Source organism: Dipodomys spectabilis, unplaced genomic scaffold (assembly GCF_019054845.1).
Source record: "Dipodomys spectabilis isolate Male_0828 unplaced genomic scaffold, ASM1905484v1 ptg000002l, whole genome shotgun sequence".
Taxonomy (NCBI): Eukaryota; Metazoa; Chordata; class Mammalia; order Rodentia; family Heteromyidae; genus Dipodomys; species Dipodomys spectabilis.
The window spans coordinates 20163879-20177878 of record NW_024870679.1 but is presented as its reverse complement, the minus strand read 5'-3'; the positions used below and the strand labels follow the sequence as shown (position 1 = coordinate 20177878).

The 14000-nt window shown below is 36.5% G+C and overlaps 1 protein-coding gene across 1 annotated transcript in view; it reads right to left on the bottom strand.

Annotated features, from left to right (window-relative positions):
• Positions 1-14000, bottom strand: part of Col24a1 (collagen type XXIV alpha 1 chain) — a 305980-nt gene that overhangs the window by 84571 nt on the left and 207409 nt on the right. Inside the window, exons 34-37 of the mRNA XM_042685239.1 lie at positions 8883-8936; positions 8620-8673; positions 7111-7164; positions 6845-6952 (exon numbers count right to left, since the gene is read on the bottom strand). Of these exons, the coding sequence (XP_042541173.1) occupies positions 6845-6952; positions 7111-7164; positions 8620-8673; positions 8883-8936 (270 nt within the window). The remainder of the gene's footprint in view (positions 1-6844; positions 6953-7110; positions 7165-8619; positions 8674-8882; positions 8937-14000) is intronic.

Here is a 14000-nt window from a genome sequence, read left to right as displayed (position 1 = left end):
AGCCCCAAACCAGGATTCTCCCACCTACACCTCCCGCATAGCTGGATACACAGGCATGTGCCCACCACATCTGATTTATTTCTTGAGATGGAAGTCTCATTAACTTTTTGTTTAGGCTAGCCTCAAAATGAAATCTTCCTGATCACTCCCTTCCAAGCAGCTGAGATTACAGAAATGGGCCATGGTAGGCAGCTGTATATCTTCTATGTGTAATTTAAAGACCATATTGATGGAAAATTTTTAGCCAGTTTGATATGCCTATTGATAAGAGGACCAATTTGAGATTCTTCAGTGATTGTGTTTTCTTTTTTTTTTTTTTTTTTTTTTGTGGGTCATGAGACTTGAACTTTGGGGCTGGGTGCTGTCCCTCAGCTCTTCAGCTCAAGGTTAGTGCTCTACCACTTGAGCAACAGCACCACTTCCGGCTTTTTTGGCTTATGCGGTGCTAAGGAATGGAATCCAGGGCCTCATGCACTCAAGGCAAGCACTCTACCACTGAGCCACCTTCTCAGCCCGTGATTGTTAAGAGATGAGAGTGTATTTTGTTTCAGTAGTGCTATAGTATACCTACTTTCTATCAGGTTTATTCATTATATATCAATTATTTTTCTATTTAAAGCATACAATTCAATTTTGAGTATAATGACAGTATTGAGCAACTATCACCAAAATCAATTTTAGAATATTTTATCACTACCAAAAAAATCTTGAATCTATAAGCAGTCATGCCTCATTTTCTCTCCAAGTCTAAAGAACTGCTAACTTACTTCCTGTGTTTATAGATTCGGGATATTGTTTATCACAGGGATAGTATAGTAGGTGGTATTTTGTGACTTGCTTCCTTCATCTAGCAAAATGTTCTGAAGGTTTTATCCATGTTGTAACATATCGATTCCATTTTTATTGCCAAATTATATTCCATTATATGGACATGCCACATTTTTATTCATTATCAAATGGTCATTTGGGTTATTTTTACTTTGGCTCTATGTGCAAGTTTTTCTTTTAAAATAAAAAAAACAACTGATTTTTGGTTCTTTTAGCTTTTATATGTAGGATCTTGTATGTGGTGCCACAATTAGCAATACACAAAAGTTCCATATCCTCATTAAGATTTGTTTTCTGTGTGTTCTCTGTGTGTGTGTTTGTTTGCGTGTGTGTGCGTGCGTGCATGCTTGTGTGTGTGTGTGTGTGTGTGTGTGTGTGTGTGTGTGTGTGTGTGTGTGTGTGTCAGTGTTGAGGCTTGAACTCTGGGCCTGGGTGTTGTCACTGAACTTCTTTGCTCAAGGCTAGTGCTCTAGCTAAGGAAGTGCTTGAGTTACAGCTCCACCTTCAGCTTTTGGTAGTTAATTGGCAATAAGAGTCTCACAGAATAGATACCCTGCAGGGCTTGTATCCTCAGATCTCAGCTTCCAGAGTAGCTAAGATTACAGGCATGCACCACTGGCTCCCTTATTAAAGCCACAACCACCTTTGGATGAAGAGATATATCATTGTCATTTCACTTTACATTACCCTGATAGATGAGAGCTTGAGCACTTTTATGTGCTTATTAGTCACCTTCACATCTCTGGAGAAATTAAATCTTGTATTATATTGCACAGGGTTACTTGTCCTTTGCTACTTAACCATCAATATATTCTGGCAATAGAGGTAATTTATATGAGATTTGGAAATATTTTCTCCCATTTTGTGAGTTGTCTTCTCACTTTCTTAATGCTATTCTTTGAAGTAAACAACCTTTAATTTTAATAAAGTCCAATTTATCTTTTTTGTTGTTCTTTGTGTCCTTTACTTTGGTATTATTAAAGAAGGCTCTGCTTAACCCAAGGTCATAAAAAATTTACTCCCAGGTTTCCCTCCAGGACATTTCTGGCTTTAGTGCTTACATTCAGGTCTAATTGGTATAGTGCAAGGTAATGTCCAACTAATTTTTTTGCACATGAATATCCAGTTGTTCCAACACTATTTATTTATCATTTCCTTCATTGAGTTGCCTTGTTTGGCAAATCACATGCTTTCCTATTCAAGTTCATTTTATTCCTTTCCTGTACTGGTTAATCGTTTTATATCCAATAACCCTAGACAGTAGTAAACAAACTTGGAAATTACACAGTGATTCCTACCAGAAACTAAGTTCTGCTTAAACTTTACAAGGGACTCATATGCACATTTTGAATAGAACCCCAATTTTCTTTTCTTTTCCTTTTATCTTTTGTTCTTATCATGGCTTAAAAAGTACTACATGATCAGCTTCCTACCTTCAAGGTGTCCCATCCCCTCCCTGACCCTCCCTCCCCCTCCCCCCTTCCCTCCCCCCTTCCTTTCTTATGTCCTTCCTTTCCTCCCTCCTTCCCTCCTCCCTCCCTTCCTTCCTTCCTTCCTTCCTTCCTTCCTTCCTTCCTTCCTTCCTTCCTCCCTTCCTCCCTTCCTTCTTTACTTCCTCCATTCTTCCCTCCCTCCCTCCCTTTCATTCTTTGTGTTTATTTCAAAGAACTTTTCAGTATTCATCTTGCTGCAGCTATAATAGCTTCTTTTTTTTTTCTTTGTACATGAAAAATATTTAATAATTGGTAGGTATAATAGCTTCTTGTTGGTATTCTAAAAAGTTATTTTGGCTCTTGCTGCTTCTTGTACCTTGAAGGATCTTTGTACAGTTCTTTCCTTTTAATTCTTCATCTTTCAACATAATCATCCCTTATTCAGAGATGTCCCTTACAGCTCTAGCAAATATATACTAATTTACTGTTTTCTTACCTTACTTGTTCTTTTCTTTCATGATTCTATTTATTTTTATGTTTTTATTCGACATTTTGTCATCAATCTGTTTATTTACATCAATTACGTGTTATAATGAAGTCTAATCTGTTGCCAGTCTTCTCTGAATTCTAAGGTCTGAGATCAGCTATCTTGCTAGTACTATTTCCATGAATCCCCAATATTTAGCAGAATTCTTGGTTCATATGAAGTATAACACATTTTTGTTGTTTATGCATGGAAAAATGCATTCATAGAATCACAGTCTATGATGATGAATAAAATTTTAAAAACTCAACTTAATATTATTTTAAAGCCAGAGAATCATTTTTTTCCTCCAAAGAATGACTATATACTAAGACATATACAAACGTCTTTTCTGGCTGAAGTAAAATTGAAAAGAACAGAGCTAGACTATCAATAACCTCTTGACACAACTATCTTGGGAGATTCTGCATAGCTCCAATGTCTTTATTATGTGGAATGTATGAACTTAAAAAAAAATCAAAGAATGACTTTCCCAGCAGCTCTTCTATGGGAAAGAAGGGGTTTGAGCCATGGCTTCACAGTGGTCATTGTAGGGCATCTACTTATTTGCTGCATTATGATGGAGTCATTCAGAGTAAACTCCTAACTCCAGAGTCATAAAAGCATTCATAAGGATAGAGATAATCCTTCACTCCTGAATATCCTTTAATGCCACCAACCCCAAATTCCCAACTGATTGTTTTTCAGGATTTCCAAGGAAACTGTCTCATCTGAGCTTAAACAGATCTGCAAAAACATATTTCAATAAACCAACTAAATTTTGTCCTAAAGGAATAAAACAAGGTAATTTCATTTTAATATGTTCGCATATGTTTAGATTTTAGATAGCACAGTGTAGAATTTTTACGAAAAGACTGATAGACATAAGTCAGGCAGATGTTTCTTCTCAGATGCGTCCTCACTTTTTTCTCAGACACTTGCATATTTATTCAAGCATAAAATATATAGAATGTTCTTCTATTTAAAGAAATCCATTGCTTGGATTTGGAATTTCTTGCCTGTTGCCTTATTTTTCAACTCAGATCTCATTTTCAATCTTCTGGGAAATAAGAAAAGCTTCTCTTTTCTTTAAAAAGGGGCTTTTACACAAGCTTTTTTTCCCCTCTCTCTCTTTATTTCTTTTGCAAGACTATAAGGTAATGTCTCTGTGACATTGCCCAAGGAAGAATTAAGCAATAGTTCCTTGGATCATAAAATTCTTTTGAAAAAAATATGTCATGGTATTTTTATTGAGTTTATAAGCTGAAAGGCATTTAAAAATTCCAAGGAGAACAACAAAAAAGAATTTAAAAAAAGGAACGCACATGTGTTGTTACTAAAAAAAGGCACCAAAGATGTGTACTGGGCAGGATCGGTCCTGGGAAAAATTATGAAGCAGATGAAATCTGTGTTTATCATTTTTCCATGCTTTGCTTACAGGCCCCTCTTCATCTCTGTTCTCCCCATCAGCAGCTGTCATGCTGTCTCCTGCCTCTCTGACAGTTCTTGATTTGTTACGCTGTGGTATATTAAAGCTTCTCTGTTTTTTTTTAATTCTCTTAATCCCTTCTCAGCATCCCTTGAGATTCTGTTAATTGGTTGGAAAAGCTCATGCTCAAATATAAATTGGTGGCTTTTTATGTTATAAAAACATTTTTTTTTTTTGTTGTTGGTTGTGGGGCTTGAACTCTGGGCCTGCGTGCTGTCCCTCAGCTCTTTAGCTCAAGGTGAGTGCTCTACCACTTGAGCCACAATACCACTTCTGGTTTTCTGGAGATAAGAGTCTCATGGACTTTCTTGCCCAGGCTGGCTTTGAACTGTGATCCTCAAATCTCAGCCTCCTGAGTAGCTAGGATTACAGGCATGAACCACCAGTGCCTGGCTTATAAAAACATTTTTAATGGCACTGATGATCAAATCCAGAGCCTTGCACATACTAGGCTCAATTACTGAGTTATATCTCAATCCCTTAAGACCATAAATTTGCCAAGAAATGATCAGGAAGATAATAAACATTTCTTGACATTTGTTAGTTTGCTTTTCTGTGGGTCCATCCCTGATGCTAATGGAAAAGAAATAAATTACCTCCAAAGACATGAAAAGTCTCAAACCTAAGAAAAGGCCAAATGCAAATCCCAAACTGGGTACTAAAGTGAGACTTAGAGACTGGAAGTAAAGGAATGAATGACAGCCCTGCCTACTGTTGCACTGTCTTGTATAAGCCTCTTAACTTTCATTGAGTTTGAACTTTTCTTCAGTTCCAAAATGGGGACTGACAACACTTGTCACTTACAGAAGAATTTATGAGTGTATATAAATGAGTATACATTACTTGGCATCTGAACCAAAGATGTTTAAGGTAGGTCTAAGAAAATTTTCTTAAGACTTAAAAAAAATGTCATATGAAATGCTGGTCACAGATGTCCAGGACTAAGATAAGGATGTAGAAAAAAATAGGCACTTTTCCTAGCTGGCAAAATTCAAAGGAGAAATTACTCAATTGCCAATACTCAAAATCACTCATAACAACAACAAAAATCCCCAGATAATGCTCTAACTTATCCTCATCCTTCAAATGACACTTTGGAATATGTTGGTATAATCACCTGTTATATGTCCCTTTAATTGCTAATAAAGGAATTTCAAGTGTGCATAATGGTGACTGATACGTGGCTAGTCTGAGCTTTGTGAGATTGGATTTTTCCTTAGAGCAGTTTTTCCCCTTAGTATGGTAAAAACTACTCAGGTGACTGTGGGGTGGTTGGGTCATAGAACATTAATGATCTGTAGCTTAGCAACCAGATAAAGAGAAGTATAAAAGAAACAATTATTACTAACTTTGTAAATCACTTCTTTGTCACCTAGCCTGCTTGTATGATGTTTATTCATGACTAGTTCCACAGTCTTTACTGAGCCCCCATGTGGAAATACAGAGCATTGTCCTACTGGAATTTATCAAAAGAAGTCAAAAGAGAAAAATCTACTATTGAAGAGTTATGATCTGCTAGGGAGAAGAGTCCCACATGGTTAAGGTTAGCTTTGGATATTTATTTATTTGTTTAATGGTACTGGGGTTTGAACTCAGGGCCTTTTGATTGACAGGCAGGTATTCTGCATCACTTGTGTACATTGTTTTTGGAATGGGTCTCAGTTTTTGCACTGAACCTGCCTTGGACCATGGTCTGTCTACTTATGCCAATATACAATTGGAATTACACACCTTGCTTATTGGCTTTACCATCTTTTTTGCCTAGACTGTCCTTGACCTGTAATCTTTACTGATCTCTGTCTTCTGCAGAGCTGAAATTAAAGCATGCATCATCTCAACTAGCTCAACTTTGAATATTGAAAGATTCAAGATTACCAGGGTCCAGAAGAAAGTGAAATCATTTTCAGGTAGAGTTATAAAGGATGACTCCCAATAAAGAAATACATCTCCAAAGACAAGAAAAGTTACAGAAATAAAGATAGACTAAATTTTCATATTTAAAAATTTGAGACAAGAAACAGCAAGTCAAACAATAGAAGGACCTGAGAACTTTCCACAGAAGTATAGTTAAATGTCTAAGCAAGGGAAAAACTGAGTTCATTATTTATTTGCATCTTCCATATTTGCATCTTCAAAGGAAGGTATGTTTACTATGGCATTTAAATTTTCCTTTAAATTAGATTAACCTAAGCTATACATGTAGAAATAAGATAGGGAGAGCTTATATGTAGATTGCAAATAATTTTATTCTGGACCTATCACATTACTCTATAATAATAATGTTAGTTCTATGAGTAAAGATCTAAAATATTCAGTCAAACTAAGCATGTGTCAGAATAAGACATTTCCTAACAAATGCTTTATGACAGAAATTCCATGGTTTAATGGAAAAAGTGTCTTTCTACTTTGAGTCTTAGAAGGGCTGATAATTAGATCCTGTTTTCTTCCTCCCACAAACAATCAGCAATAGCTCAAATCACTCAGTAGATATAATGACATCAAACTGTATAGGTGTGTGTATGTGTATATATACATAAGGAATGAGTATTTCAAATCATTTTCAATACTCACTGGAAGGCCCATTTGACCTGGTCTACCCAAGGACCCTGTAGCTCCTGGTGAACCATTATCTCCTTTTTCTCCATCCTCTCCAGGAAGTCCTCTTCCTCCTGGCAAACCCTGGAATCCAAATAAAGATTTCTTTTAAGGAAACATAGCAAGGTAATTATGCCATACAATAAAGCAAATCATTGTTGCTAAACCAAGATACTTATTTGTAATATTTCAATGATTTCAGAAAACGTCTATTTAGACGTAACATTAAAGGTATAACTTACTTTTAATCCATCTTTTCCTTGGAGACCTTCTTCTCCAGGAGCTCCTGGTTCACCCTGTTTTGTAGCAAAAAATAGCAAGATTAAATTTTTGTTTGTATCATTCATCTTGTTTTATTATAGAAAGTAGCAGATTTGCATTCATTTATTTTTATTTCTACTTTATCTCTACAAAGGATTGGCAGTATAATAAGCAGATTTAATTTGCCTTGGGTAGTTCTGCAAATGAATTATCTAGAGTGATGGAAATTCCACATACAAGATGGTTCCTGAATCTAACACATTTCAGATTATTAAAGATAATATATTCATTTGCTAGCTCTGGAAATTCATATCTCTAGATGTATTCAAAGGAGGTAAATATTAAATTTCATAAAATATAGTTCCTAGCTATATTGAATTCATGTGGAGTAATACAACTAGATTCAATTATGAACTCTTTATCCAATTTTTGGAATTTCTGTTTTCTTCATTTCAGAGAGGCAAAAATGAAGGCTATGGTACATGAAGAACCTACTTTCTTGATGTGGAACTTATACAAAGATAGAATTTTATAGAACTGTTAAAGTAGCACTGGCTCTCATAATACCTATTTTAAGGTAAATTAATTAGCATTTATTTATAGTTGCTCCATCTCTTTTATTACTGATGCCTCCATTACTCTCACCTTGTACTCACCATGCCTCAAAATGACAAATGAAAATAAATAAACCAGGTGCAAAAATCTATCTCCCTACTTGCTTTTTAGTGAATACATACCTCTTAAGATCATCTCTCAAAATTAACAGTCTGTAAGTTCTCTACACTGTGAAGTTACAACTATTTACAATTGTGTCTTTATGATCTTCACGAGTCTAAGTGTGTGTGTGTGTGTGTGTGTGTGTGTGTGTACTGGTACTGGGCTTGAATTCTGGGCCTAGTTACTTTCCCTTCATTTATTTTTTTGCTCAAGGCTGGCCCTCTACAACTTGAGGTATAGTTCCACTTCCACCTTTTCTCCACTTCTATCTTTTTGGTGCCTAATAGGAGATAAGAGTCTCACAGACTCTCCTGCGCAGGCTGGCTTTGAATTGTGATCCTAAGATCTCAGACTTCTGAATAGATAGGATTACAGACAGGAGTCACTGGCACCTGGCTTCTAGGGTGTTTTAAAATAAAGATAAATTACACTTCAATTTTTCTACTTCCTTGTCAGGCCAGCAAATAGCTTAAAAGTTGATCATTGTTTAGTGATTTTCCTAATGTCACCATTAGTGATGAACAGTACGATTCATATTTTTGGCAAGGGCTCTTCAGAGTACACATGATTTTGAGGAAAGAAAACGTGTGGTTAGGACTTGAAATGACAGAAAGTTAGAACATAAATAGGGCTTGATAAGCAGTTTTTGACAAATGTTTTCCATAGTGTATTAGCAATGTTTATGAAGGTACTTGTTGAGGAGTGTAGGCCTTTAAGTTTGAATTTCTAGAATAAGAGGGTCATGCATGACAATGGTTCCCATAGGTGCTCACTCGCAATCCTGTTTCTCCAGCTCCTCCAATGCTGCCCACAGGCCCAACATCTCCCTAAAGAAACAAAGTGGAAGAAATATTTTCACTAAAATGGTGTGCCCAAGTATGGTGAGAATATCATAAGGAATAGGATTGCAAAAATACATCTTATTTTTACCCACTGCCTTTCACCTGCTTTCAAGTGTTTGTCAAAACAGGACAAATGTAGGGGACAGGGTACTAACAGTTTAGAGACTCTCTCCTTTACATTTAAGGAAAGTTACCTTAGCACCTGGCTCTCCCTGCATACCAGATTCTCCCTCAAGGCCTGGTGGTCCCTGAAAGAAAATGATTTGTCACTACAAAAGTAATAACAACCCCAGGAGATGGTAGTGATTTGTAGCTTGGAAGTAAAATACCTGTGTCCAGAAGAAGGTCTTTGCTGGTTTTTCTTACAAGCTTTATGGAATTAATATCAGAAATTTTCTGAGACTCTTTGACAGTTCAGATGCCAAAATAACTTTACTCAAAATCAGAGCTTTTAAGACCAGTTCCTTCCAACTCTGCCTCTTATCTTTGAAGTCTTAATCAGAGAATAAAATGCAAGCTGACACAGTGTCTCGAGCCCATAATCTTAGCAACTTGGGAGGTAAACACTGGGGGATTGAAGTTATTGGCTAGCGGGGACATAAATGTTTTTGAGAATCTATCTCAACCAATGTTAGGCTATGGTTGCACATGCCTGTTATTCAAGCTACAGGGGACAAACAATGACTGGGCTCTGAGGCATGGACCTGCCATCCCAGCAAAAAAGGAGAGCACAAATAGGAGGATTGCCATCCAGTCAAGCCTGGAGATAAATTGAGCTCCCTTATCTTAAAAATAACCAACATCAAAAGAGACTGATGGCTTATGCCTATAATCAAAGCTACACAGGAGGCTGAGATCTAAGGATTGTGGCACAAAGATGGCCCAGACAGAACAATCTAAGAGACTCTTGCCTCCAGTAAACAAACAAATTGCTAGAACTGGAGTCATGGCTGAAGTGGTAAAGCAAAAGAACTGAGCAAGCTCATAGTTCAAGCCTTAGTACTAGCAGACACACACACACACACACACACACACACACACACACACACACACACACACACACACACACACACGATTGGTGGAGTGATTTAAGTGATAGAAAACCTGCTTAGCAAATATGAGATCCTATGTTCAAATCCCAGTGCTGAAGAAAAAGAAAAGAAATATAAAGGTATTTCTACTCGTTCAAATTTTCTACCCTCAGATACAAAGGCATTTTCTCCTTTTTCATTCTTTCTATCTGCTTCTGCTGTGCCACCTGAAAATCACTTTCTTAAGAACAATTAATGTTCTATATTGGTTTTACTAAAAAGTACTATACAAATAAGAGGTGAAGTTATTATATACATTATGTATACATATACATATTATGTTTGTATATATATATATGGGGAGAGGGATTTCTCTATCATGGTTTCGTGGTGGGTCCAGGATTACTAGGATGCTTTTTTGATTTTGATTTATTTGAATTGCAACCTTTGGCTGTTTCCAGCTTTGGAGCTTAGTTTATGTAATTGCTGTTGTATTGTTTTTGTCTTTCTGAGATATTTATCTTGTTTGGGCAAGTTATGTGTGTCCCTCCCTTCCTTTACTCTCTCTACTCCCTCTCTTCTGCTCCACTTATCTTGTCCTCATTCTCCCTCCATCTCTCCTGTTTTCTTCCTTTCTTCAGACATTCCTCAATATAGTTGACCCATGGATGCTACTCTTCCTTGTAATCATTGGAAATTAAAATACCTCGTAGTATTTTAGGTGGGAGTTTAGCTTTTTCTTTTGACCTAGCTTCTGCAATCCATTTTCAGTTATGTTTTCTTTTCAAAATAGAAGGTGCATGCTGCACAAGAGAAGAAATGGTCTTATCATAAAAAGATCAGATCTACTCCCTAGAGGTATTAGTGTTTTGAGTTCTCAATAAGCCAGTACTTCTGAACAGGTCATCTTGCTAAAAGCTTAGTTCCTTAATACTTCTCTTTTACTATCACTTCCCCAATTTTGAAATGGCTATTTTAATTCTTCAGTTGTTTACCTTTGTAGCATCTTCATTGTTACAAAAGAAGAGTAAGAGTATAGTGAAAGCTTAAGAAAAAGGAGCCTGAAACCCACTGCCAGAGTTTCTGCTTTACCTCAGAAATTATAGAATTTTAAGACATTACTCTAAGATTAAAACTCACTCAACTCTCTGGACCTCTTTCATATCAAAATTGCTTTTAATCTCATAGAACACTCCAGTCTCTGAGTTCCTCTGATCTGTCAGCTTCAGTTGAAATACATATTTCAACTGAATTCAACATATTCCCTCTTAGGGAAAATCAATAGCTGAGCTTATGCTTTCTTTTTTGTACATTTTTTGTTGTAAAAATACTGTACAGAGGGGTTGCAGTTACATGAGCAAGGTAATGAGTACATTTCCTATGGAGCACTGTTGCCTCTTCCTTTGTTTTTCCCCTACCATCCCTTCCCTCCCACCTCCACAACTACTCCCCCCCACCAAAGTTGTAAAGTTCATTTTCAACATAGTGTCTTGTATATCTCATTGTTATAATGGGTCAACCTGTACCCCTATTTAAGCATTTTGTTTTTTCCCTTCCCCTCTCCGAATTAGAGAAGGGCATCAACATCAAATACAGTGAAAACAGGGGTTATATCATGGAGGAAGAACATACAAAAGAAACAAAAAAAATCACATAGTACATTATAAATACAATAGAAACAATAGCAAGAAAGAAAAAATTTGTCTCTAAGTACTTCTTTTCTTATATAAATTCTTGGACAGCACTTAAAAGTATCTTTGTTATTTCCTTTCTCTTTCTCTATCTGAGCCAAAGCTCTACTTCTGGCATTTTGGTTATTTTTTTAAATAAGTTTTTTATTGTGAAAATACTGTACAGAGGGGTTACAATCACATGAGCAAGGTAATGAGTACATTTCTTATCATAAGTCTCACAGAGTTTCCTTATCAAGCTTGCTCTGAACCACGATCCTCAAATTTCAGCCTCCATCCTGAGTAGCTAGAATTATAGGCTTGAGACACTGCACCCTGAATGTAAGCTATTTCTAGTCTCAGAAATATATTGCATGGGAAATCTATATACTGTTTAAAGTGGCTTCATACATGATGAGAGACACTAGGACTGAGAGCCTGGTTTCTGGAGGCAAACTGCCTATGTTGAAACTTAAAATCTATATGACTACTAGCTATTGCTCTCAAGTAATTTCATGCCTTAGTTTCTTTATCTATATAATAGAGGTAATCAATGCATGTCTATGAAGTTATGAGGATTCATGGATAAAGTATGCAAATACTACTAGTCACATCTAAAGTGCTCCATAGTTAAGTATTAATATTATGATGATGACCAAATCATTACAAATGCAAATTCAATATCCCGACCTCAGTTTGACTTTTAATGAGGCATAGCTTACCTTTTGTCTGTCTTTGGGCTTCTATTCTTAATCAGTATTCTAACCTATCATATTTTACTCAAGTCAAAATCTGCTGAACTAAATCTATTTTTTTACTGTTTTTACTTGTCAAACTGATATACAGAGGAGTTACAGTTCCATAAATTAGGTAATAAGTACATTTCTTGTCAAACTTGTTACCCTTTCCCTCATTTTATCTTTATCTCAATAGAGTGATCTATTCCTTTAAAATGTCACCTGTTAGGTATGATTTCTCCCAGCTTTCTTCAGGCTCAGAGGCTGCAGCATAGAATGAGTGGCAAATGTGACCTTTGAGTCAGGTTAAAGTCAAGCTCTGCTGTTTGTTAGCTGCTTACCCTGGGCCAGTTGTGACCTGGACCTCCCTAACAGTCTTCTTTTACGGACTCAGGAAACATATGGTCACATCCTGTCATGTAACTTAAAAATCTGAGAATCATTTTTAACATCTCTTTCATCTTTACTTTCCAAATTCCACACATATGGAGGTTCTGCAGAATTTACATAACAAACATTTCTCTGTTCACTGCTTTAGTTCAGCCCTCCATCATTCCTTGCCTGCTTCAGTGCAACCGCCTTAAACTAGGCAGCCCTGTTGTGACTCTTGTGCCCAATACATCTTTCACGCAGTTGCTAGAAATAGTTTCTCAAAATACAAAGCTGATATTATCACTGCCTTTATCTATATTTCTTAAAATCTTATACAGTAAAAAAACTCACACTTAACAGCATACATCATTTTTATGATTTACCTTTACTTCTATCATTTGTGTATGTATGTATGTATGTATGTATGTATGTATGTATGTATGTTTGTATGTATGTATTTATGCCGGTCCTGGGGCTTGAACTCAGGGCCTGGGCAGTATCCCTGAGATTATTTGCTCAAGGCTAGTGCTTACCACTTGAGCTCAGCTCCACTATTGGCTTTTTTTTTTCTGGTTAGTTTGAGATAAGAGGCTCACAAATGTTCTTGGCCTGGGTTAGCTTTGAACTGAGCATTCCTCAGACTTCAGCCTCCTGATCACCTAAGATTACAGGTGTGAGCTACCAGCACCCAGCTCTACTACCTGTTTTTTTTTTTTGTTGTTGTTGTTGTTTTGCTTTGAATTCAAGCATCAAAGAACTTATACTGCTTAGCATTTGAAGGCTCTTTCTTATACTGTGCCTGTTTGTAGAATAACCTAAACCCATTTTCTCCTTTCTTACAGCTAAAGCTCCTTTCTTCTTTAAAATTCATCTTGCCATCCCTCCCAATGTAGCTTATTTTTTCCTTCCTCAGGCAAGTTTAAGAACTCACTGCTGTATTTTTGTAGTATTCTGTAACTATGCATGTCAGTAGGTCTAATATATTGTATATTGTAATGCAGTGATCATTGATTTGGCTGCAGTTTGAGAAAGATTATAAACTAAAACAATCAGAGACACAACATGCAATAAGAAGAAATGGCATAATTGAGGAATGAGAAATACGTGAACAAAGGTAGAAGACACGGGGAGATAAATGTTTCAACAGAAGTGTTGTTACTTTGCTTTTAACATTAATATTTCCAAGAGTTTCCATAATCTTTAGGATATTGCCCAGTTTTCACATAATAAATAACACTGTAATTGACCTAACTTCTGCAGCCCTGTTCAACAAGTAGCTGATGGAATGATGGGAGGTGGAGGAGACATGGCATAGTATGAAGAATGAGCGCGCTGGCAAAGATAAAGGAATGGAAAGATGCAAGATGGAAAGTGTAGGCTAGAGACAACAAGGGGCTTGTTTAAAGGTTAAAGATTGCTATCTGGAAAAAATGAGGCAGAGGAGAGTAGTCCAGGGTGAATGTCAGTTTGAGGTTATTGGAAACAATGGTTAAATAATGGGA